The sequence below is a fragment of the Glycine soja genome, chromosome 3 (genome assembly GCF_004193775.1).
Source record: "Glycine soja cultivar W05 chromosome 3, ASM419377v2, whole genome shotgun sequence".
In the NCBI taxonomy this organism is placed as follows: Eukaryota; Viridiplantae; Streptophyta; class Magnoliopsida; order Fabales; family Fabaceae; genus Glycine; species Glycine soja.
Window position 1 is genome coordinate 46026946 of NC_041004.1, and position 23898 is coordinate 46050843.

The 23898-nt window shown below is 34.7% G+C and overlaps 2 protein-coding genes and 1 long non-coding RNA gene across 4 annotated transcripts; all 3 read right to left on the reverse strand.

Annotated features, from left to right (window-relative positions):
- Positions 1-927: 927 nt before the first annotated feature.
- On the reverse strand, positions 928-1834 carry LOC114405575. Its single transcript, XR_003665271.1, has 2 exons — positions 1618-1834; positions 928-1310 (listed from the first exon to the last, which is right to left on the reverse strand). It is a non-coding gene; the product is annotated as an uncharacterized LOC114405575 (long non-coding RNA).
- Positions 1835-2443: 609 nt separating this feature from the next.
- LOC114407663 (protein HASTY 1-like) lies at positions 2444-16115 on the reverse strand. 2 transcript variants are annotated; one of them, XR_003665672.1, is made up of 23 exons: positions 15831-16115; positions 15089-15190; positions 14863-15006; positions 14678-14758; positions 14510-14579; positions 13563-13633; positions 13321-13484; positions 13144-13215; positions 12824-13061; positions 8825-8887; positions 8419-8703; positions 7695-7808; positions 7427-7553; positions 7173-7342; positions 6988-7089; positions 5536-5639; positions 5147-5441; positions 4777-5012; positions 4058-4561; positions 3662-3956; positions 3340-3523; positions 2892-3056; positions 2444-2754 (listed from the first exon to the last, which is right to left on the reverse strand). XR_003665672.1 is itself a non-coding variant. In XM_028370844.1 (22 exons), exons 1-22 carry the CDS (start codon positions 15951-15953, stop codon positions 2980-2982), a joined length of 3621 nt encoding a protein of 1206 aa, XP_028226645.1. In that variant the 5' UTR covers positions 15954-16114; the 3' UTR covers positions 2446-2979. The 2 variants fall into 2 exon arrangements, 1 of the variants encoding a protein (XP_028226645.1); XM_028370844.1 differs by having other exon boundaries at positions 2446-3056; positions 15831-16114.
- Positions 16116-17901: 1786 nt separating this feature from the next.
- LOC114407664 (probable serine/threonine-protein kinase At1g54610) lies at positions 17902-23303 on the reverse strand. Its single transcript, XM_028370845.1, has 8 exons — positions 22863-23303; positions 22319-22716; positions 21689-21973; positions 21265-21582; positions 20629-20856; positions 19923-20023; positions 19434-19551; positions 17902-18607 (listed from the first exon to the last, which is right to left on the reverse strand). Exons 2-8 carry the CDS (start codon positions 22664-22666, stop codon positions 18284-18286), a joined length of 1722 nt encoding a protein of 573 aa, XP_028226646.1. The 5' UTR covers positions 22667-22716; positions 22863-23303; the 3' UTR covers positions 17902-18283.
- Between the last annotated feature and the right edge of the window lie 595 nt (positions 23304-23898).

Sequence of the window (23898 nt, forward strand, 5' to 3'; positions counted from 1 at the left end):
TTCTCACTTGAGAAAAAGTAGTTATTTGAAATATTCAGCACCAAAGCCAAATATAATATCACCTTTTATGTAAATAATCATTTTGGTCATGTATAAAAACAAAGACAATATTGTCTCAGTTTCAATTTATAAGACATGATTTTTTATCCCTTATTATAAGACTTCATTTCATTTTTTTGCATTGATTATTTTTATACTTTTATTTATTCTTTTTCTCTCATGGAGATCAAAGAAGATGAATAGATTTTTAATAAAATTTAAAAAAATTGAAAAAAATATCTATAATTATAGATAAATTTAATGTTAATAATTAAGTTAATTAATTTTTCTTAATAAATACAAATTAGTCAATCATGTGATTGAGAGTATTAAAAAAAATAGATTGAATATAAATAAGATCCAAACAAATGGATTTAGCAACTACTGCTCAATCGGATAACTGGTTGCTTACAGAGTTGATCTTCAAATAGAGCATAGGTTGGCCATATAATTAGCGAGCGAACAAACTTGATCCCAAGACATTATAGTTTCTTTACGTGAATTATAAATTCTGTTGTCTTTCGGTCTTTCTCCAATATCGTAATTTAGATTGCCTACTTATTTTTGTATTTCACTTTGGATTCATATATTTGGTTAAAATCCATGCAAAATATTATGCATATCTTTTTTTAGACTCAGTATTGGCTTACTGCGATTAATAAATGAAATCATTTTTATACGTATTTCGAGTTGTGCGGATGGTATATACGATTTATTTTCTGATATTCCCAATCGAAGTTTGTTTAATCCTGTGATTAATTAGTTATTGTAATGCAATGTAAAAATATTCTGCTAGAGAAAAAGATATTGGATCAATATCCAGATCGAACTCGTAGAAACTTCCATCGTTACACCTGCATTTGGATCAAACTTTAAAACCATTCACAGTCATCTGAGGTTCAAATGCTTACTTAGGTAATGGTGACAAACATGAGTCCAAAAGTTAAACAAAAGTTGCAAGGATCGTGGTATATTTGCTTTGCAAGTTGATAAGGAAAACGCATTCATCAAACAGAAATGTATTCATAGAGCAGATCTCTGACTGATAATTACATAACATAGCGTGAAGTAAATCTTTTTTCTTCTTCTTTTGGAACTCACAAAGCAAACTCAATCCAATCAGGGTACGAGGTAATCATAGAATATAAACATTCCAAACAATGGTGATTTAGGAACTCATGGAGGCCCAGGTGGGCCGGATGGGCCCCCAGGAGGACCAGGTTCCCCCAAAGCAATCTTGTAGTAACCAGCAGCAGCACAAAAAGTTGAGGCTGTTCAATATCAATGGGAATGAAAACAAAAATAAAAAATTAGCTTTAACAAGTGGTACTAATTAAAAGGGAAAAATTCACATCTTTCACGTATTTTTTTCTCTATTTAACCACTCTCACTACTTTCTTTATCATTCGTTTTATTTTATTTGTTCCTTTTCGATTTCGAAAAAGATAAATAATATTTTTTGCGTTTCATGCATCCATTTTTACTGGTCAATAGGAACAAAGTAATAGTTTTGAGTTATCCTTCTCAAATAGTGTAAATACTCTCTATAACTCGATAACAAGGTCTAAGTTTACTTACCAAATACAAAGTGCTAGGGATATCGCAAAAACCACCGAAAAATCCTGGGCCTGGTGGACCCCAACCAGGAGGGCCTCCTGGGCCGGACCTCCAGGTCCCATTCTAAGCTACGACTTTCTCTCGTCAAAGAAAACCCTCTTTTTCTTTTTCTGAACTGAACCTTTGAGAAAGGAATACTCGGTTCCTTGGAAATTTATAGGACAGTACATGAATTAACATAGACTAGAAGCATCTATATATATATATATATATACTTGTTCACCTTCTCCCAACTAATTTTCCAATTCATTTCAACCTAACTATCAAACCAGCTTCTGTAAGTAAACCCCTTGCCATTAATTCACATATTTGAATTTGATTATATAGGTTCTCTAAACTACATACTAAAATGTATGTAAATATTTACTCGTGAAATAACTTCAGTTATATAATCAAATATATACTACAATGATTTTTTTAGTGTTACACTGTTATATACACACCAATGACACCATGTAGCTATAGAATTTGTTACATGATTTTCGAATTTTAACTTTATTTAAACAAAATGTAGTCAATTTACAGACATAAAACTAAATATAAATTTTTAATTTAAAACAAAAGCATCGTAAAGTTGCTTTAACTAAATTAATTTTGAATTAAAAATTATTTCTTCAATATAAAACCAAACATGTAGATATCAATCTAAAATTACATAACTTAGTTTATCGTGATTCTAGATCATTTAAGGTGAATGCAAACACTTAGTAGTTAGAAAATCATTATAAATTACATATATTTAAATATTTCTATTGTAAAAATTAATAGTAAAATTCAATAAACACAATTTATATAAAATTGCTTTAATTCGATCAATTTCTCAACGGAAAATTAAATTAGGTTATTGGATATTCTAACACGATTCTGAACCAAACACCCTGCTGAAATGTATATAGATCCCATCAAATGAAGTGGATCTCATCCTACATCTAGTGGGGTTTACCACATCTACATGAATTTCAACTAATAACAAATAAATATGTGAAGTTACTTAAAATAACGAAATTTTAATCTGATCGCAGCCGGACTTTGAATTCTGGAAAAAAAATACAAAAGTCTGAACTGCCAGGTGTGGTTCTGTTATGCTGAAGAGATATACTGCAAATCAAGTAAATTGTGCATAGTGTAAACCTGATTCACAAGTTGCTATGAATAAAGAGGAAGGGCATAAAATTTTTGTACTCCCACCAAATTTGCTTGTTAATGTTGTGAAGGGGAAGGAAATGTTTTCTCACCCTTTGTTAGTAAATAATGAAAAGCCAAAATCTTCTCAATACGAGCTCACTCCTGTACACAAAACCTTCCGTGAGCTCAAAACAAATATCACATGATGGCTGCCAACCCCACAACATCACCATCATCAACTTTGGACTCAGGAGCATTGGCTGGGCGCGGTCTTGCTGAAAAGCATAATTATTAAGAGGTTAAAAAATTTATACTATTACCAGCAACATAGATATATTTTAATTTTAATAACATACAATTGAGAAGCATAGCAGTCCAGGAAAAACAGCCCCACTCAAGTCTTATGTTATCACAATTACAATTACTACCAAACATTGAGAAGCTCTACAAGTTTACAGCATTACATCAATTTATTAACTAACTATTCATGTGCCAAACTGTATTTTTCCACAAGTTGGAGAAGTAAAATACGAACAAGCAATAGAAGTCATTGCTTACTTGAAACATTTGTAATGATATTCACGGTTTTCTGTGCTGCAAGTGCTTTCAATTTGTTACCAGTTGCTAATTGAAACAAGCTTCTCGTAAGCTGCTTTTGTTCCTTTGGACTGAATGTTTTCGTTAAAGATTCCTCAAAGGCAACTAAATCATGAGTGGTAATATTGGGGAGAGACATCAAAACCTAGAAAAGAGTAACAAAATACATCACTCAATAACTAATGTTTTAGCATCCTCTTCTTTGCAAGAGAATTCCAAATACCAAATGCAGTCAAGAGAAAAGAAAAAATACAGTAGCCAGCAAAACAAGACACATACTAACCTGCCTGGGAGCTGGGTGTCTATCACAAAGGTAAACAAATATTTCACGACAAATGCCAACTAGATCAGCACTGATTATTGCATTTGATTCAAGGGCTAAACCTTTAATAATGGATGTAAAAAGATCTCTAGAAACATATTCAATGAGTTCTGCGTGATTTGTTACTATCGCAAGAACTACCAATGCAGAGCAATATGAAGAAATTTTAGTCACAGCTTCACCGTCTGTCCATGTAAAAGCTTCCAAACACATTCGTAGTGTTGGAAGGGCCAGACCTTCATGCTTTAGAAGGAAACTGTCATATAAAAATTGTGAGAAATAAAGATCACAAACTAAAGTTACAAAATATGAAAGAACTATAATAGATACATATTTCGTAACAGGTGGAAAGCATACCCAACCATGGAGCATGATGCAACTGTATCCAAGTTTTTTAGAGAAGACATATCTAATCGACTAACATGCCCAGATTGTTCCAAAGAAGGGATTCCAGTATTAAGGGGAGGAGAAGCAATGACAGAGAGGAGTGAACACATCTCACGTGTGAGATCCCTCAGAATTGTTTCCTCCATCACTTCCACTTTCAAGTCTGATCCACTAAGAATGTCATGAACATCTGGAACCTTTGCTCTACCATCTTGTAGAAGACTAGACCATGAACAGCTAAGTGCCTGCTGAGCATGGACAAACAATGGGTGTAGAAGCTTTTCCAGCCAAATCTCCCACATATCCAAAGGACAATTTTTAACCAAAGGAATCAAAGTGGAATGAACAAGCTGCCTTATATGCCTGAACTCCATTGACTGTATATTCTCCATTAGTGCAACAGCAACAGAGTGCACATCCAAATATTTGAAAAAAGAATCCCCAACGGTTGTTGACAAACCCAATACATTATATCTATTCATATAAAAAAATAGGATTTAGTAAAAAAATTGAAATGTGCATAAAGAACAATAAAAATGTCATAGATACAGAATTATCTTTTTACAAGGAACTTTATTATCTTTTTTAGAGATTTGGTGCAAAAACAATATTGAAGGGGAAGATCAATCATATTTGGACAAAGATAATAAATTATAAATGGAAAATAGAAATAAGATATGCACACTTACCCACTGTCTCTGATGCCTTTAAACCAGTTTCGTATATCTGATTCATTGGGTTCAGCATATCCTTCTTTATTCATGTCAACCTTAGATCCATCTGTGACACCCTTTGGTAATTTAGAGTTCCCTTCTCCAAGAAGACTGAACCTCTCAACATCACCCATGACCATTGCAGCTCTGACCTCACCAGGTAAAGCTTGACTTACAGATGGAGACCAAAGGGAATGTATACAGCGCAGTAGCTGGATAATAAGAACATGCTACACTTATTAATACAAAATACTTAGAGAGCAAGATTAAAAGCACAGTGATCCTTTTGTTGCAAAATACTACAGGAAACAAAGCACGGCCAGCCTCTTAATGGCAGTATACATACTTTCAAGAGAGGAGTCACCATCCATGATATGTGAGAGGCCATTGGATTTAAAGGAGTTGAGTTTGGTGTTGAGCTGTTTTCTGAATTCCAATTGGCTTTCTTCAATCCACTCCTCTTAAGTGCCCTCTCAAAGAATGTCAATGTATGAAAAATTGACCACATAACAGGCGCATCTGAGCACAACTGAACCAAACCGTGTGGACCTGACAAATATTTATCCTGCCACTCCGATTGTGTCCACTGAATGCTCAAAGGTTCTAGTAACCACCTTAAAACATCTTGTTGCTGTTGGATCCTGAGCCATTTATAGCAATAACAAGAAAAGGTTACTTACAATCAACAGAGTATCAAACAAAAATTAACAGAATTATCTCTTTTTTGATCCTTACCCAGCAGAAGAAGCCATAACAAGAAAAGCTTCACCTAAAAGATTATGCTCTCCCTGAAGCAAACGACCCTCCCTTTGCAAACATCCCATTGTATCAGCAATACCCTACATATAAAATTGATAAATTAAATAAACACTATCTCCTTCCAAACTACATTGTAGGCAGTGGGGCAAATTTTCTCTAGAGCATATATGAAGTGTCCAATAATGATTAAAGGAATCAAGAATGAATATTGATTTATTAACAGTACATAACTGTTCATCTTCAGACAGAGATCAAAATTAATGCACTATCGATGCCTCCTGAAAGACATCTATTGTGGGCTTATACTAACATCTAAATACTACTAACAGTATAGCACCATAGGCCAAACATTGGAGATGCATTTTTGGTAAGAATTTTGAGCATCATCTGTATTCTACATACATAATGGACAGGAAAACCTTGTCAGATAAAACATTAACTTTTCTTTTGTCTTATCTACTCTGGCATATTAAACAAATAACAAAGTCCCAAACCTTTACACATGTTATTTCAAATAAGCTCCAAGAATTTGAGCTTAGGGCCAAACTCAACCCCATGAAACCAGCTTATATGGTGAGGATCGCCCAAGCTTTATAAACTCTATTTAAGCCATATCTCTAATTGATTTAGGACTAAATACACCCCCTTCAACGCTACAATTAAGGTAGTCCAAAGAAGCCATAACTCTAAGGCAAACCAAGGTGCCCGCTTTTAAGGTAGCTTTTCAACCCCACCCCCAAATGCCCAGGGCTACAAGCCTAGCGGGTGGCCCAACAATGGATCTAGAATAGGCTCTAATAGCACCTTAAAATTTGTCCAAGCACTATAAGGTCTATGTAAGCCATATCTCTAGTCATGTGGATCTAAATGCCCCCCCCCCCCCCCCCTTCAATGCTGCTGCAATTAAGGCAGCCCAAAGAAGCCACAACTGAGGCAGGCCATGGGTGGCTGTAATTAAAGCGACTTTCCAACATAAGCACATTTATGCAATGTCAATATGAAAAATATGATATTATTTTTATTCACATGTCTTAGACAGAAAGAGGACTAAAGTATGAAAACAAGATGAGAATGGACAGAAGACAACACAGTACATGGAAACTGATTTCAATAACAATTTTACCATAACAGCTAACAAATCAAACTATAATTCAATCTTGAAGATATTCATACCAAAATTGCAAAGAACCAAAAAAGAAATGACAAGGATACTTGGTTTGCATAGACTAGACTAATTCATAAATAGATCAAGGTTGCTTGAATTGCATAACAAGCTTTCTCCTCCACACCCCTCCTCTATAATTTCATATATAAATGCGTCCCTCTATATATAATAGTCTCATTCAGGTAAAACAAGAGATCGTTTCCATTTATTTGGCACAACCAGCTAATTATAATTTTCCAACAATTGGTGTTTAACGAATGCACCTTCATATGAGGCAAGATGCTTTTGTCAGCAGTTTTTGCTATCCGAATAAATGATGTACAGGTCTGCAGCCTTGCATGCCGTGCATTATGCATTGACATATCCTATCAAGAAACATATAGTTATAAACTTGCCACAAAATTTCTCAATGGTTGAAACTAACATGAAAAGGAGTTGTTGCGGGAACCTTGATTACAAGGGGAATAGATGTTAAAAGTTCAAATAATTTATTGATAACACTGCCAACTGCATCTGGGAAATACTTCAAAAAGGGGCCCATAGCATCCAAATAGTGAACAAGTACTTCAACAAGTGCAGGCTCCGTCCATTTTAAGGAAATAAATTGTTGAAGTAAACCTACAAGACACCATAATCATAATTATTACAGAGGTTTAACAAAAAATCTAAAACAGCATAATATGGAAAATTAACAAAAATAACCTTCAAACGTTCTACATAATGCTAACTGAACTTCAGCATTTGCCTTGGTAAAGTCATTTGATCCATCAAAAGCTGCATTTACAACATTCTCTAAAGCCAACTGCATGCTTTCCATCACAGCTAAGTCCTACAGTGAGCAAAGCAGAAACCACACCAGATAATTACATATAAGCTAGAAATGAAGGTGAGGAGCTCAGATGACAATTTTAGAGATCAAAATATCAACAATATAACAGTATATTAAAATTGGAAAAGAAGGTATTTAAACCTGAGTTGGTGCTGATGAAAGCAAGAGACCTTTGATGATTGTATCAATTTTTTCAGAAACTTTAGTAGCAGCTATCAGGGGTTTGTAAAAGGAAACAAACCTAATCAACTCCAACTGTTTTAAGAAACCATTTGTCAGTCAAAAATATTCTGAAAAGGTTAATTTGAATTGAAGCATAAAGGACAATAGATGTAGATTTGGAACAAAAATATACAATTAAAATACCAATGCAGAATATTTGAGCATATTCACTGTGTTGATACTAGACCTACATGTGTCTTACTCATAAGCAAAACTTTTAAACTAATATCTGTCTGCTCTCTGTATTTTTCACCTTTCTGGGTTGTGCAAATTGGTCTGGGATTAAAAAGTCAAAATGATCGGTCGCACAATTTTCTTTCTTTGTATCTTTTCACATTTAAATGTCGAAGTATAAGGAATATTGCAAAACCACAAGTGTTTCAATAACTCATGCAATAGGAGACTCCTCAAACCCATGCTGTACTTGAGGTTTACATAAAGTCAATGGAAACATTGCAAGCAATAAACCACTACTTCCAAGTACTATCTTAGAACTTCAATATGAAAATATTCAGTAACATAATAAGTTAATAACTTTCTTACAATACATTCCATAACAGAAATTTTTCCTGTAAACAGAAGGGAAAGAAATTGTATATGATGGAAAATATTATCTGACTTCACATATGCATGTGAGACATACCAGTCTAGAACGATACTGGCTGAAAGTTCCCTTGCCCTCAAAATCGTCACTCCACAACTCTAATGCCCCTAAAGAAATGGCAGTCTCATGCAGAATTTTCTCTCTCTTGAGCATGCGAGGGAAAGATGTATCTAAAATTGCACCACAAAAATCATCACTCACAAAGCTTAGAGTCTTTTTCTTAGCATTTTCAACTTCTCCAGAACCTGTGCTACTCACAGCTGAACTGTCAGCAGCTGAATGTGTGGAATTTTTTGGCTTTGACATCAAATCCCTCATTAGCACCTACAAGTAAACATTTGAGGAAAGAAATGAGTGATATGACCATTTGATACACAGTATTAACTATTGACTAAAAATCATGGAACACCACCAGACAATACTTATGTGCAGTATTCCAACATACCAGCCAGAAGTGCATGGATTGAAAATGAATACCAAACTTGAAATGTTGGAAAAATCCCAGCATCTGGAGAGAAACAAGAGAAATTAAAATGAAAGGATAAAGTAAAATTCAAGAAAATGCATGTTCCTGTAAAATAGTAGTAAGATGAAGTAGAAAACTTTCACTTCATGCATAGCAACATAGTGCATAGTTATCCCAGATAATGGCATGGAGCAGCCGATCCCAAAGCCGCTATAGCAAGATAGCAGGATGACTGCTATAATGAAATTTCAAGATATAAATTAAAGGTTTAAATATGCTTATCATACCTAGAAAATAGGTCGTTTTCAATTTACTACCTAAAATTCACTTTTGGTCATCTACGTACCCGACATTTTTTTATGTTTCAATTTACTACCTGTCGTTAGTCCCATTTTGTTAAGTGATGACGTGACAAACAAAGTGTCACGTCATCAAGCCAAATCACTAACATATTAGTACCACATCAGTGCCTAATCACTAACGTCATCCAGGTTCTTCCCCTTCTCCAACGGAAAACAACCCCGCACCACCACCACCACCACCGTAGGACTGGTTTCTTTGAAAAGCATGGCCTAGGTCAAAAGCCCATTTCATATTATCCAGTTCCATTCTAGATCGAGCGAACCAATTGATCTTTCACTGGGGGGAAAGCTACAGGAACTGCAAAACGGAGAGATCAGAAAAGGAAAGGGTTGTCAATGAAAAGAGCTTGGCTTGGCCGGCCAGGAAGAACCCCGCGCCACCATCGCCGTCCAACAAAATGGGTTAGTGACTAGTCATGCAAGAACCAATGATGTTGTTCCCTGCGTGAGGTGTTGCAAGATGCGAGAATGGAGGAATCAAGAGTAAGGAATAGCTTCCCGTGATGCCAAAGCTGAAATCGAAACCCATATCTCCAAAGCAAACCCTTGCACACCGTCGTGTTCATTTGTGAAACCCTTCCATCAATCATGGGGGAGAAGAACAAAGATGGGGAGGGGATGGAGAGTTCGTGAGCAAAAAGGGAGAGGGACGAGGAGTGAGCGGCAGCAAGTTAATCAGGGACGGAGAAGAGGTTAAGGATTTGTTGGGTCTTGAAGGGGAAGAACCTTGATGACGTTAATGATTAAGCACTGATGTGACACTAATATGTTAGTGATTCGGCTTGAAGACGTAGCACTTCATTTGCCATGTTATCACTTAACAGAATGGGACTAACGGCAAGTACTAAATTGAAACATAAAATAATGTTGGGTACGTAGATGACCAAAAGTGAATTTTAGATAGTAAATTGAAAACAGTCTATTTTCCAGGTTTGATAAACATATTTAAGCCTAAATTAAATAGTGTGTATTACATATATGTATATGCCCAAAAATGAATTACCCATAATTGAAGGCATATATTCATAGTTAATAATTAAGTCATAATTTTAAGCAAAGTACAGAAGTCAATAACAACAAAAACCAAGTAATAATATAAAATAAAACAAGAACAAAATAAGTTTACTCGTCTGAACCAGTATTGTAAAAACCGGGCCGGACCGGCCAGTCCAACCCAGTGCCTTGTCCGGGATACTAATTGGATCAGTCACATAGTGGTCAGGATTAAACCGGTGTGACCCAGCCGGTTTTGGTAAAAACAGGTGACCAGCTCATATTTTGTGACCCGGGGCAGATTTAGCTTTTTTTATTCCAAAATTGACCTTAGGGGCCCAAAAAATGCAATACAGTTTGTTTGTGTCTGTTCGTTTTTGGTTTCCTTCATTGCTGCTGTGCGTTCTCACAGGAGCAGTGAGCCCTAGCCTTTATCCATTCATAGCTGATGTGCCTGTTTGAATCTCGTTGTCGCACAGCCGGTGAGGCAGAGTTTTTCGTCCAATGTCCAACGGAGACGCACCATCATGGAGGCAGAGCTGTTGCTCCACTGCTGCATCCAAAGTCTGAACTTGCATCACTTCTTTCCTTTCAGGTAAATAATACAATCTCCCTCGTCAGATAAGAATTGTTCCTACCACATGGACTTAAATCTGAAACTCAATAACAGTAGAGGTGTTCCACTGTCGAATAACTACTATGAATCAATGAATCACTCAGCAGTAAGCAAGTCATCATTTTTCTGTTTTCTGTTTCAATAACTACTGTACTGATTGTGGATGTTTATGTTTTGTTTTTCTATGGCACGTATCATTGTCACTTATGTACTCCTATCTTTGCAACTTCTGTGTAAAACTTTCAAACAGGTTCCTGGAAATTGCTGAACATAGAGATGTGTTTAGTTGTTTACACTTTATAGCTAATTAACCTTTGTTATCATTAGTTGTTAAATTGTCTGTAAAGACTAAAGAGGAGAATAACAATAGGAGCTACTTCTCACATATCTATGATTTTTGTTATATTGGTGCATATGGTACGTGTACCTTAATCCCCTCTGATATCTTATTTTTTATGCAGAACATTGCTCAACACTTCAACATATATCATCCCTTATCAGTTTAGCTGATAAATTTGTATAATTTTATTTGTTATATACAACTTTGAAGTTTAGAACATATGGTGTGTTTCTTAAAATCTAAATGCAGGGAGCTATTACCCCAATGTAAACAGCTGTAAACTAACTGCATATGGTACGTTTCATATAAAATTGGTAGTTATTAATGAATTAGTAGTAATCTAACTTTAACTAGTTATTTTGGATATTAGGCACTTTATCATGACAATGTTCTTACACTTAGTATGGAATTGTGTTGTTATCAACTTTATTTGTTATCTGGGATATTAGGTACTTTATCATGACAATATGATTTTAAATTTGGATTGAACAAATTATGTTAGCTATTTTTTTCTTTAAAATATATATATATATATATATATATATATATATATATGCATACCAGGTCAATCAGTGACCTGCCAATTCAACCTGACCTACTGACCCAGTGTCTCGAGCAGGTCAGTTTTCACAACACTGGTCAGAACACAACCGTGAAAGAAAGAGAAAACAAAACAAAACATAGACATATTAAAATGCATAATTAAAAATAACAAAAGAAAAAACAATTAGAAAACACCAATTAAAAATATAAATAGAATTTAAAAAAATAATTAAAAATTTGATTAGAATTAAAAAAACAATTAAAAAACAGAATTAGAAAATATAATTAAAAATATAACAGAATTTAAAAAACAATATTAAAAATAAAAAATAATAGAATTAAAGCTAAATAAAATGAGTAACAGTTATTAAAAAATAACAATTAAAAATAAAATTATTTTATAAATAAAAAATCAAAAATTAAAAAGCAGAATCTTTTGAGTACAAAAAAGTCAAGAACAAGACAGAACAGAAAAGTTGAACGAGAAGACACCCTCTGAACAGACAAAAAGGATGTGAACATAGTAGAGAGGCACGTAGTGTGCAATAAGGTACAGGTCTGTAGAACACGGCCGGAGCAAGGCTAGGGCTTTGGCACAAAGAAGGTGACCCAGGAATGAACAAAACAACTTGGATGAAAAGGGTCTAGTATTTTACAAGTTTGCCCCTCCAAAAGGCATGAAACAATATTGATTCAAGGGTGAAAGAGTTGTCAGACCCATCCGCCCAATAGTGTTCGTGATGCTCACGAAGTGTCGTGATCTCAACTGTGAATCACGCCACTCCAGCCATGGCCTGACCTAACAAAATGGAGAAGAGAGGAGCAGCATCACCCTGCTACACAACAGCACAATAGTGCCTATCCTGTGCTATTAACTACTCTGCACGAGTGTGAGCAAAATAATAACTTGCCATTTGGCAAACAAGTTATGTGGAAAATTTAGCAAGAGGTATTATTAAGACAAGATATTCTGTTATCTGTAATTGTGATGTTGAATTCAAAACAAAAATATATGACAAATTTTCCAAAGAGAAACCAAAACCATAACTAATATATGTCATTTTAAGCAAAGTTTTCCCTTCCCCAAGCTGCTTCATGTTACAACATTACTATATAACTCATACCTGTTCAAGGTAAAGTGGAAGTATGGTGCTATCACCAGCAATACTTTGCAAGTTATAAGAACCCAGCGACACCATACTTTCACATATAAATTCAGCAAATTCATATTCGCCCTCATCCATGGACCCAGGACCTGAACCAGATCTATACAAAAATTCTCTAGATACATTCATCAATATTTGAAAGATGCTGCTCATAGCTTGGTCAAATTCAGAAGCAGATGCATCAATAGGCCTCTTCCTACAATCACAGTTCAGAGTGACCAATGGTATTATAAATCAATGAAATATGTATAAAACAATTAAAGAACAAGAACACCAACCTTGGAGAGACAAGTTTGAAAAACTCCGAAGCATGAAGACGAAAATCCGGTGCAGATAGTAGTACACCACAACTGCAGGAAGTTAACAGAAACAAGGTGGGCAGAAAGCGAAAATCAGAGCAAGGTTATACACCAAGAATACTGCATGGTTCAAGATAATAGAGGAAAGAAACATACCCATGAATGATGCCAGACTTAGCAAAATCTGACAATGGAGCCCACTCAGCATATGCATTCACAGCATTTAGAGTAGCTGTTACAGTGGCAGCATGCTGTTTGGCAATATCCATCTGTTTCCTACCAGCTTCATTCATTGCAGCTGTAAAGTGCCTTTCTAGTAACTGCATCAAGCATCACAAGTCACAACATAAACAATGCTTAACAACGAGCATGTAACAAGGTTTAGGGCTGAGATGTACAGTGTATAATAGGGGCAAAATTTCAGGCAATGATTGAGTTAGCCCACGCAAAAGTAGCCTTCGCCGGTCACCTGAATACATCAACATGACAAGTTAAGAATAACATGTAACATATCATATACAGAGAAGTCACTCAAGATCAAATACACATACAGCATTTATGAGTGTTAAAAAAGTCAGCATGTTAGGAGTGTTGGATGTTTCCTATTTCATTTGTAAGAAACCTAGTTTATTAGCAATGTTGTTAAACTGCCATTATAGCACTATTGTGTAGTGGAATTCCTCAGATCCAGAACCGCTACTTTGTCTGCTATTGCAGCAGCTACAGGTGTTGTGGTTACAGCATGTGTCCTGCATCCTCGTCATCTTTGGTGAGTCTATGCTAATTGAATTTGAGTTAATATTATGCCATTTTTATGCACTTTATACAAATATAATTTATATATATCATATATTTCAACCACTATGGGACTTCCGCTATTGGCACACAACAATATCCACTATCTGATATTGCAGATCATTAACTTTCTGCCATTTTCCACAATCCGCAATTGATAACAGTTTATTAGTATAATATGCACACAGGGATCCTAACAATTACAAAATTAGCGCATCCCATTACATACAACAATCATTTTCCTCTTTTTACATACTCTACCCCTCTCTCTCCAATCACACTCTGACACACATTTTTGAACTTTTTCCTCCATGGTATCAGATGATGACGTAATATTGACTGAGATGAAAAACATTTCTAGGAGAAGTGTAATAAACAAGACATCCCAAAAGGTTCCTTTAATTTTCTTATTTACGGAGAAACTTACGAAAATTGGTGTCCACTTGAATAACTCATATTGCTTCATTGCAAAGTCAAATAGATTTACACAGTTGGAGAAAATTCAATTCTTATACTCAATTTGTGTACATGAGTGCCACTCATTACAAACCTTCTAAGTCTTCATTGTGAACTGTAATATCTTCAGGAAGCCACCGCAGCATCATTGCAACCAACTCCGCCTGATACATATTTGTGAATCATAAAAACAATATACAGTAAGTATATTGAAATAGAATAAATTTGAAAAAAGATGCAAGTAGGGAAGCTTGAAATTTACTTCTATTGGACCCTTGCTGGATAGAGAAACCAAAGATGGAAGCATTTCTTGCCATAAATTAAGACCCTCTCTTCTAACTACCTGTGAAAGAACCGTCAAACCAAATATAGTTTATGTAAAGCAAATATGCAACTGTGACAGTAAGAAGCAATGTGAATGAAAATGAAGTGTGTTGCGATGAAAACCTCAGCAACAAGGGCAGCTGTCTGGCTTTTGAGAGCCCAATTTTCACAAGGATCAGCAATCTCAGACATCAAATCAACAGAAAGATTTGCAAAGTTCTTGTGCTCTGCAGGTCTTAATTCCTCCCAACGTAAGCGCACCAAATGCTGTATACAGATATGGTTTCACATAAGGCACAGGGATAAACGACTAAACAGACTAATCATTGAAAAGCACGTGAACTTGAACCTGCAGCATTTTAAAGGCATGTAACCGGATTTCAGATGACCAGCTCTTTTTCACCAGAAGGAATGATGTGTTTGCTAATACCCGTACATCGCCGTTTTTTATCTGGAGAAATTTTACACAAATCAATTAGTCTCCAGCACGTGTCAAGCATTAAAGCATGGAAGTTAATCACCACAAAGTAGCAATGCTCATACATTATTAAATTATTCTCGGACAACACTCATAAACCAATAGTAATCCTAGCAGCAATTAAAATGATGCAGCAGCAACAGCACAAGCTTCATCCAGAAACAAACAATTGCTAAAAGACATGCGCAGAAACTTCACTCCACGGTTTATCCTTCACTATATTTTAAAGTGCAAAAACTATATAAATTTAATTGGTTTTTAAAAAATACAAATGAAGCAGCAACTTCACAGCACAATTGAGGATAGCATGAAAGCAACCTATTATGAAAGACAAGTCGTTTCTTTAAATTGACACTGCACGATCAATCTATGATAACTATTGAGATAAATATATCCAAAGAGTGCATAGAGACATATATATGAGCGATGAGTTGTGTGCTTTATGCTCATTAGGGCTTTGCATAAAAGAAGATCGCAGTTATTTGTAAAAACAAGCAGAGTATACGAAAATTGACAAAAATGGGCTCTGATGAGATGCATGAAGGGATTGATAAAAGTAAAACATGTTATTGCCCTACGGAACGGAGAAAATGGAAAGAGAGGAAGAAAGTACGGAATCGAGAAAAGCGACGGCGTTTTGTCTCGCGTTGGGAGTAGAGGCCCAATCAAGGGCGGTATGTATAGCTTGCGCCACATTGGTGGCATTCATGTTGCTGCTACTAACACTATCCTCCATTCTTAACTTCAACTGCAACTGTTCTGTGTAATTTCCTTGCACTTTTCCTTCTATTGTTAATGTTCAGACTTGAGAGAGATTCGGTTTTATGTCAACACAAAGTCTCGTTTCGTTTGGGTTTTGGGTTCACTCCACCTCACACGGACCCCTTCGGTTTTTATGTGTGAGCGAGCGTGACTCTTCTCGCCTTGTTCTTTTTCTTTGCTCTCAAGTTTTCTTTTTCATTTTTTTTATTTTTTTTCTCTGTTAGAAAAAGTTTATGCCACTTAAATTCCAAAATTCATAATAAAAGTCAGAGTACACATTGTTTTATTACTACTCCAATAGATGCATAATCTTTCATAGACCAAGATAAAAAGAAAATCTGACAATTAGTGCACTTAAAAATAATCCTATATTTTTTATAAGTAGGAGAAAAATATATTCTCTTTTGTTTCTTATATAAAGTATAAGGTAGTATTATATAAGTTAATTTCTATATAAAAAAAGAGTTAATTCCTTTTTTAGATATTTATTTAATGTTAAATATGGTTTATGTTAATATTAAAAGATTAAACTTTTATAAATATTATAATTTTAAAATAAATTATATGAATTAGTGATGTGGTAAAAATATTGACAAATAAAATGGATAAAAATGTGAAATACAAAACTTATTGTGTGAAAATATATTAAATAATAAATTATATATTTTGTTTATTAAAGTTTTTACACTATTTTTAGTCCCCTGATCAAATAGTGTAAGGAGGAAAAAAAAACCCTATTATTCCCCTTTCTTTCTTTTGAAGTTATTTCTTAGGTTTCTTTTCTTCATGTAATTTGTAGAATATTTTTTAAAAATGAATTAATTCCAATAGTAATGTATATTATAACATAGTGTTTATGATATAACTTAAGTCAATGAATTGGTTTAGTGACGAAGGAAAAAGAAAGAGTTCTACTTGGCATCTAGTCCAAAATTGAGAATTTAAAAATGAAAAAAAATGAAATTGTGAATTGAAAATTATTGGGGGACAAAAATAAAATTTAGCCAAACTTTTTTTTTGTCTTACAAGCGGTAATTAAAACAAAAAGATAGATTTATGTTGGAAGGAATAAAAATCATTGAATAAACAATACATGCCTCTTTAAAAAAACATGTAAAAGTTTCATTTAAGTAAAAATCTTTATATAAATTAATCAATTTTTAATGTTTATATTATTAATGCACATTTATTAAACTTAAAAACATTTAATGTGTAATTTAAAATTAATTTGAAATGTTTAATCAAGCATATTTAATGTTTCTTATATAATACATATATTATTAACAAATTATCACATTCATCTTTAAAAAAAAATACCATGTTTAGATAATGATTAAAAATAAAAAAATGTACTTATATTGGTTGCTGTTCAAAAAGTATAAAATAAATTACACTAATTATCCTGGAAATTTTATAAAATTACATAAATCTCTCAAGCTTTTATCTACTCTTACATTAGTTCCTATTAGTTTTTGAAAAATATACTTTATTGTAATAGTTTAAAAAAATTGTACAATTTTATAAAATTTCAAGATAATTAACATAATTTACTCAAAAATACAATATTTATTTTTCTTTCTTCTCATTTTCTCTCATACCAAACAACCTACTAATAATCTCATTTTCTGTTCTCTTTCCCTTTCCTTTCACTTTCTTTCAAATCAATGCATACAAGACAACTGGGCCCCACTTGACCTTTTATATTTCTTTCCTTATCTAATTAAAACCAAACGGAGCACATTGGATCCTGTACTCTTTTCTCTCCGCTCACTTTAGTTCGGCCGAGTTTCGTGGGTTTCAAACACAGCCTACAAGATGGATTTAATTTTGATGTGCTGTGTAAGAGGATTACAAGATACGTTGCTGCTTCATCCCCCAAGAGACTTTCCATCCATACCTATCTAGAAATGAGAACACCAAAATAGCTAAGAAAATGTATTACAATTCTCAAAAAATTAAACACAATTCAGATATTAAAACGGGACTCCTTTAAAAAATAAATCACGATGTACAAAGTAGTAATTCTCTCATCATACTAACAGATTTAACAGAAAAGAAAATTTCCACTTTAATAAAACCAAGAAATAAAAAATTGAAAAAGAAATTGAAGGTGTAAAGATGGGGAAAAATGATTTTTATCCCTTGCTGACCAACTGAGAAGCTATTATACTTTTACTCAGAAAGTGGGCAAGCAGCACGACATTTTCAAAAGTGCATCATTGCGCAGAGCAGTTGGTCAGCACCCAAAAATGAGGCAGCAGAGGCAGATTCTTAATTGACTCTATAAGAATGTACTAATATGATCTAAGCTATACTTTTCTTTCCTTTAACCTTATCCTTGAGGGCATCTTTCTGTGGTTTAGATAAGTCCAATGCATCAGCTGCAGTGTGTTTCTTCCGCTTTGGCACTCCAATGTCAGCCGCATTACCAATGGGACCAGACCAAGCTTGGAATGGTTCCTTTGAATAAGTATAGGAGGTTGAAGTAAAAGAGACATCAGTAGGAACGGTATCTGGATCAATGTGATGTGAAGATCCCAAAGGAAAACCAACTTGTCCATCTTGATGTGGTGGAGGGAACTTTTCACTCTTGCTCTTGGCATTTGCATGAGTGATTAGACGTCTTCTCTGTTACAGAAGAAATCATAGTAACAAATTTAATCTTTACTTTTGAGTTTTGACTGGATGCATTATCATGCAGATACTTTGTATTGTAAAATAAATCAGTTTATTACAACGAAACTAGCAATACTAAGAAATGGAGGATAAAATTAAAATCCTTAAACAAAGGACAAAAAACAAAAGCAGCAGAAAAAACAAAAATATATTAACACAGGAGAGATCTTTGATCCCTCTGCATGTGTATCCTAAAACAAACATTTGTTGAAAATACCAAGCTGAAGTCATTATCAAAACCAATGAACCTAATAAAAAGAAATTGCCCCCCCTAAACATGCAGATATCTAAGCAGTAAGCTCTCATGGATGGAAAAGATATAAGCCCAAGCTGTTTCAAAAATTATGATGCACGCAACCGTTTAAGCTCATTCAGAAATAAGATAACTGTAAGCTTAAACGTAAGTCAAATTACTAAAGACAAATTCAAATGCCTTAAAGCAACACATTAATCATCTACCATATACTTGAATATAGGGGCTAGCCGAAGTGCACTGGTACTTCTTGAAACAAATTGAGCACTAAATCTTAGGAATCTACTTGTTGAAAATGGTATTATTGGTACTTTGGCAGATACTTGTGTCAGCCAGAGACAGAAAAGGGTTATGTTGCCAAATCCTGGTTGTCCTCTCTACTTACTCTCAATCATTTCATTTTATTAAGCATTCTTGAAAGATATAATAATCTCAAAGCACATCCATTCAGTGGTTTTATAAACCAAACCAAAGCATCTCTAGTATACTTGTGATTATTAATATAAGTACCCCTTTTGAACGTACATCAATATTGGATTGAAGCTCAGCATTGGCTTCAGGAGCAGGAAAAGCTTTTGCAGCACGATTACGTGTTCGATGCTTCTTTGGACCATCAGCCTGAGCTTTGCCTGCAGCTCTTACTCTGAACATTCATATAGACAAAGTGTCTTAGACATAGTCAAATACAGTAGGATGGCTGAATTATAACTAGCAAACATTAACCAAAAAGACAAAAGGAAAATTTTTCACTCTGATAATCTCTATAGATATCAGTGTGTTTTTTTTTTTTTGCACAGCTATAGATATCAGTGTGTAGACTGGAGTTTATGTTTTGTGTATGATTGTGTTTGTGTGTTTTGTTGGAAGAGTAACCTTGTTAAATAATCTGAAGAAAATAAAATAGAATTGTTTAGGTAATATCAGGGTCAACACCCTACATTTACTCATCACAGTCCTTATATAAATATGCAAATACTAGCGGTATGCAGAAAGGAAACTTTAAAGCAGAAATACCTTCTCATTTCATCATCCCGTCGTTTAGCATCCATTTCCTTGCTTGGGGGATATTTTGGGAGACTAGAAGGATCACAAGCATAAGGTTCTGTGGTAAAGAACTACAAAATGTAGAAGAGAAGCAAGGTAAATGTATATGGGTTTGATTTTAAAAAGATTGTCAAAACTCAACAATAACACCTAAATAAGATTCAAGGTAGTTTCACTTTATCAATTCTTACACAGATATACATATATTACATTGATTTTAGACCATCTACATACTTCATCGTGAAAGATTAAGACAAGTCATCCTTTCCATGTAGGAATTTAATTTAATTTTAATTCCAAAAGAAAATACGATAAAGTTGTTGAAGTTCAAGTGTGAAGGTGAAGTCCCACATTGGGTAAGAATGGACAAGTTGAGCAACATATAAGTAGAAAAACCTGCAAACATAATGCCTTAAGGTTTTGGGTTGAAGGTGGTGTTAAGTTCATTTATGTGGTGTGCTTGTGACTCATTGGTGAAAATCTCCCCATTGTTTAACTACCCCAGCTTATTCATACACCTAACAAAAAAGACCTTCAAGTATGTATGACTATGAAATAGATCAGTCAAAGTGGTATGACTATGAAATAATAAAACCAATAAAAAGGCAGTACAAAATCTTAAAGCATCACACCAGCATTTTAATGACAAGAAGATCTGGAATTTTGAAAATCCCACCTCACTTCTTAGAGCATCTGAGGCAGTTTTCCGTTCTACCGGATCAATTGCAAGAAGTGTATCAATGAGGGGTAGAGCAGAAGGTGGAAAATCTTTAAATGTCTCTCTTATGTGTCTCTTGTATGGATCTCGTGGTTTAAACGAGGTAGCATTAGGCAACTTTGACTTCTTCCAATACTCATCTGAAGGTGAACCACATAGTTTGTATATCTTGTGCAATTGTTCCACCTATGCGAGTGAAGACTTAGAAAAAATCTAATTGTGTTTTCTTATAACCATCAAATAAATGCAATTTGATATATCTTAAATTCAAACTATACCATGCAAATTTGAAATTTCCACAAACTATGCAAGAGATATTAGAACTAAACGTAAGATCTAGTGGTAGTATACCAATTAAAAAGGGGCATTTTCTATAAACAGAGTATTTATACATTGTAGACAATGCAACTTGGTAGTTATTGATCCACATCTCATAGAGATAACTGAAGCGAAATTACTATTAACACCCTTCCAATAACTAGCACCTCTGTACAACCAGATTTACAGAATTACCTTAGATACTTGTGACACAGAAAATCAGGAAAACGAAGAAAAATCCTATAAGCCAACAAGATGAGATATGTGAATTGTTACCTCTGTACGACCAGGCATGATTGGCTTCCCAGCCAATAACTCTCCTAAAATACATCCGGCACTCCAGAGGTCTACACCCACACTATAATCTGTGGCACCAAGAAGCAACTCAGGAGGTCGATACCAAAGGGTTACTACACGACTAGTCATGGGATGCTTATGGTTTGGATCAAAAATAGAAGCCAGTCCAAAGTCAGCAATCTTAAGTGTTCCTTCATTGTCAATAAGAAGATTTGATCCTTTAATATCACGGTGAAGTACATGACGGTTATGACAGTGCTCAAGTCCTGATAACAGCTGATGCATGTAACATTTAACCTGCAATGAAGGCACAGTATTAGGGGACATCAAATCCTACTCCTTGAAAAGAAAATGTACCAATTACCAAATGATACAAGTAATTTTAAGGCAAACCTGATCTAACCTGAGGCTCTGTGAACCTGATTCCTGGGCTAGCAGCAAGTCCAGCCAAATCATGCTCCATGTAATCAAACACCAAATACAAACTACAGGACATCCTTGATGTAACTAAACCTTGCAACTTTACAACATTGGGATGATCCAATCTTCGCAAAATAAGAATCTCTCTCGCCATGAATTTTACACTCTCAGGTTCCAAATTGTCAAATCGAACCTTCTTTAGGGCAACAATTTTACCTGTCATCATGTCTTTAGCTTTGTACACATTACTATAAGTTCCTTGCCCAATCTAGAAAGAAAAACAAGGAAACCAAGAGAAGAGAATGAAATATAGTCAGAAGCAAACACCAGATTCTACACTACACAAACACAAGTTCATTTCATCCTACTAAACAATGCACTGATTCAATTCCAGTTAACTCTACCACCAACGAATTACAAACAGACCAATAGTCAATCATGAGTTTTACTTTTGTCAACACTGGGTATATTGGATAATCTGCAGCAATGAACTTCAAACAAACCATATGAGAACATCCAGATAAGGAATGATCCAAGATTATGAAATGCTTTTCCATTTTCAAATTAAACACAAGGCAATGCACACACCCAAATTAGAAACAAAGCCACCCACCTTATCAATTTTCTCAAAGGTGTCGGCCTTTCGCGGAATCCAGCCGCTGAGTGCTTCCCCACACACTGCAGTGAGCCACGGCGGCCACCCAGCTGCAACCTGCTCCCCCCTCAAATGCTTCGGGGGATTGCTCAGCCTCGGATTCGCCTTCGATCTTCTCCTTTCGCCACAAGACCGCTGCACCCCCTCACCACCCTTCTCCTTCTCACCATTCTGAACCTCCACTACCTCACCTTTGCTCCCTGACACTCCACCAACCTTCCTCTTACTCTCACCACTCAAACCCTTCTCCTCCTTCACCTCAGAGATTATCCCCTTCGACACTTCCCTGCTAATCACACACCCCATTCCTCAAATCTAAGCTCCACCCATCCACATTCTATCCGATTCCCGATTACCTAAACAACCATCAACACGTTAGTTAATCCAATCGAAAAAGAAGAAAAAAAAACACGATAATAAGATAAATAAACCTAAGCTTCACTTTAAGACAGAGAACGATTTCAATTCGAAATTGAAATTGAAATCGAAATCAGAAGCAAACCTGATAATATTCACGATTTTCGAGCACTGCGAAAAACCACAAACGTTACTCAGTACTACAACCGAGATTCAGTGATCTGGTTGAAAAAGGAAAGTGAAATGAAAATTTATGAATGGGGTGCTCTCAATTTGGGGGGGAAATTAAAAGAAGTAAAAAATCAAAAAGAAAAAAATTTATTGTGTGCTGCAAAGTGCAAAGACGTTACGGTAATAATAATAAGAAGAGTGAAAATTGGTGGTGTGGTCTGAAATCAGAAAGAGAGTGTGTGTTTGTTTGGCGCTGTTTGGACTTTTGGTCTCAGACAAGAAGAAAAGGATGAGATCTTCTTCCCATCCTGATTCTCACAAGTCAAATCCCAAACACAGCTCACAACACAAAAACAAACCCGTTTTTGTAATCGTAGATGTATGCATACTCATATGATACAAATACTATTACTGTCTCTATTATGTTATGTTTTGTTATGTCCACCTTGCTTTGCTTTCCTCTATTAATGCTCTGTTTGTTTTTTTATTAAGATATTGATATAAAATAATAATTAATTTTTGTTTTTTCTTTTAATGTCAACTATTTCATATTTAAAGTGAAGATTTGAATCATAAATTATTTAATTAAAAACCACAAGTCACTCACACTCATGTTTGTTATGTCGTACTTCCTAACGGGTATTTACTGACTTCCTAGCTGTTTCGTAACTCCTAAGGCACGCCCAATTAATCCGCAATTCATAATCTTTTATGAATTTTTACTTACTTTATTTATTGCGTTAGGAGGAGGAGGACACGGCTTTGCTTTTTCGTGTCTTCTTTAACAAAACTAGAAAATTTATACATCCACTGTTTAATGGTAGTGAGTAAGTGAGTGGATGTGTGGGCTATGCTGGGTGTTACGGATAAGCCAACCCATGTGCTAATTATTGTTTTATTAAAGGAAACTCATAAATAGATCCAAACATTTTTCACAAAAATATATGTGAAACTAGTTTCTTTTTTTTCTTTGATAAAAAATCTCTTACCAAAATAGTAATATTTTTGTG

Excerpts from the sequence above, each read along its gene's own strand:
- LOC114407663 (XM_028370844.1), bottom strand. The coding sequence starts at position 15,953 with ATGGAGGATAGTGTTAGTAGCAGCAACATGAATGCCACCAATGTGGCG. Across the intron at positions 3,957-4,057 it reads GCATCATGCTCCATGGTTGG|TTTCCTTCTAAAGCATGAAG; the intron begins GTATGCTTTCCA and ends TTTATATGACAG. Across the intron at positions 3,524-3,661 it reads GACACCCAGCTCCCAGGCAG|GTTTTGATGTCTCTCCCCAA; the intron begins GTTAGTATGTGT and ends ACTCTTTTCTAG.
- LOC114407664 (XM_028370845.1), bottom strand. The coding sequence starts at position 22,666 with ATGGGGTGTGTGATTAGCAGGGAAGTGTCGAAGGGGATAATCTCTGAG. Across the intron at positions 20,857-21,264 it reads TCATGCCTGGTCGTACAGAG|GTGGAACAATTGCACAAGAT; the intron begins GTAACAATTCAC and ends TCACTCGCATAG. Across the intron at positions 20,024-20,628 it reads CAGATGCTCTAAGAAGTGAG|TTCTTTACCACAGAACCTTA; the intron begins GTGGGATTTTCA and ends TACATTTTGTAG.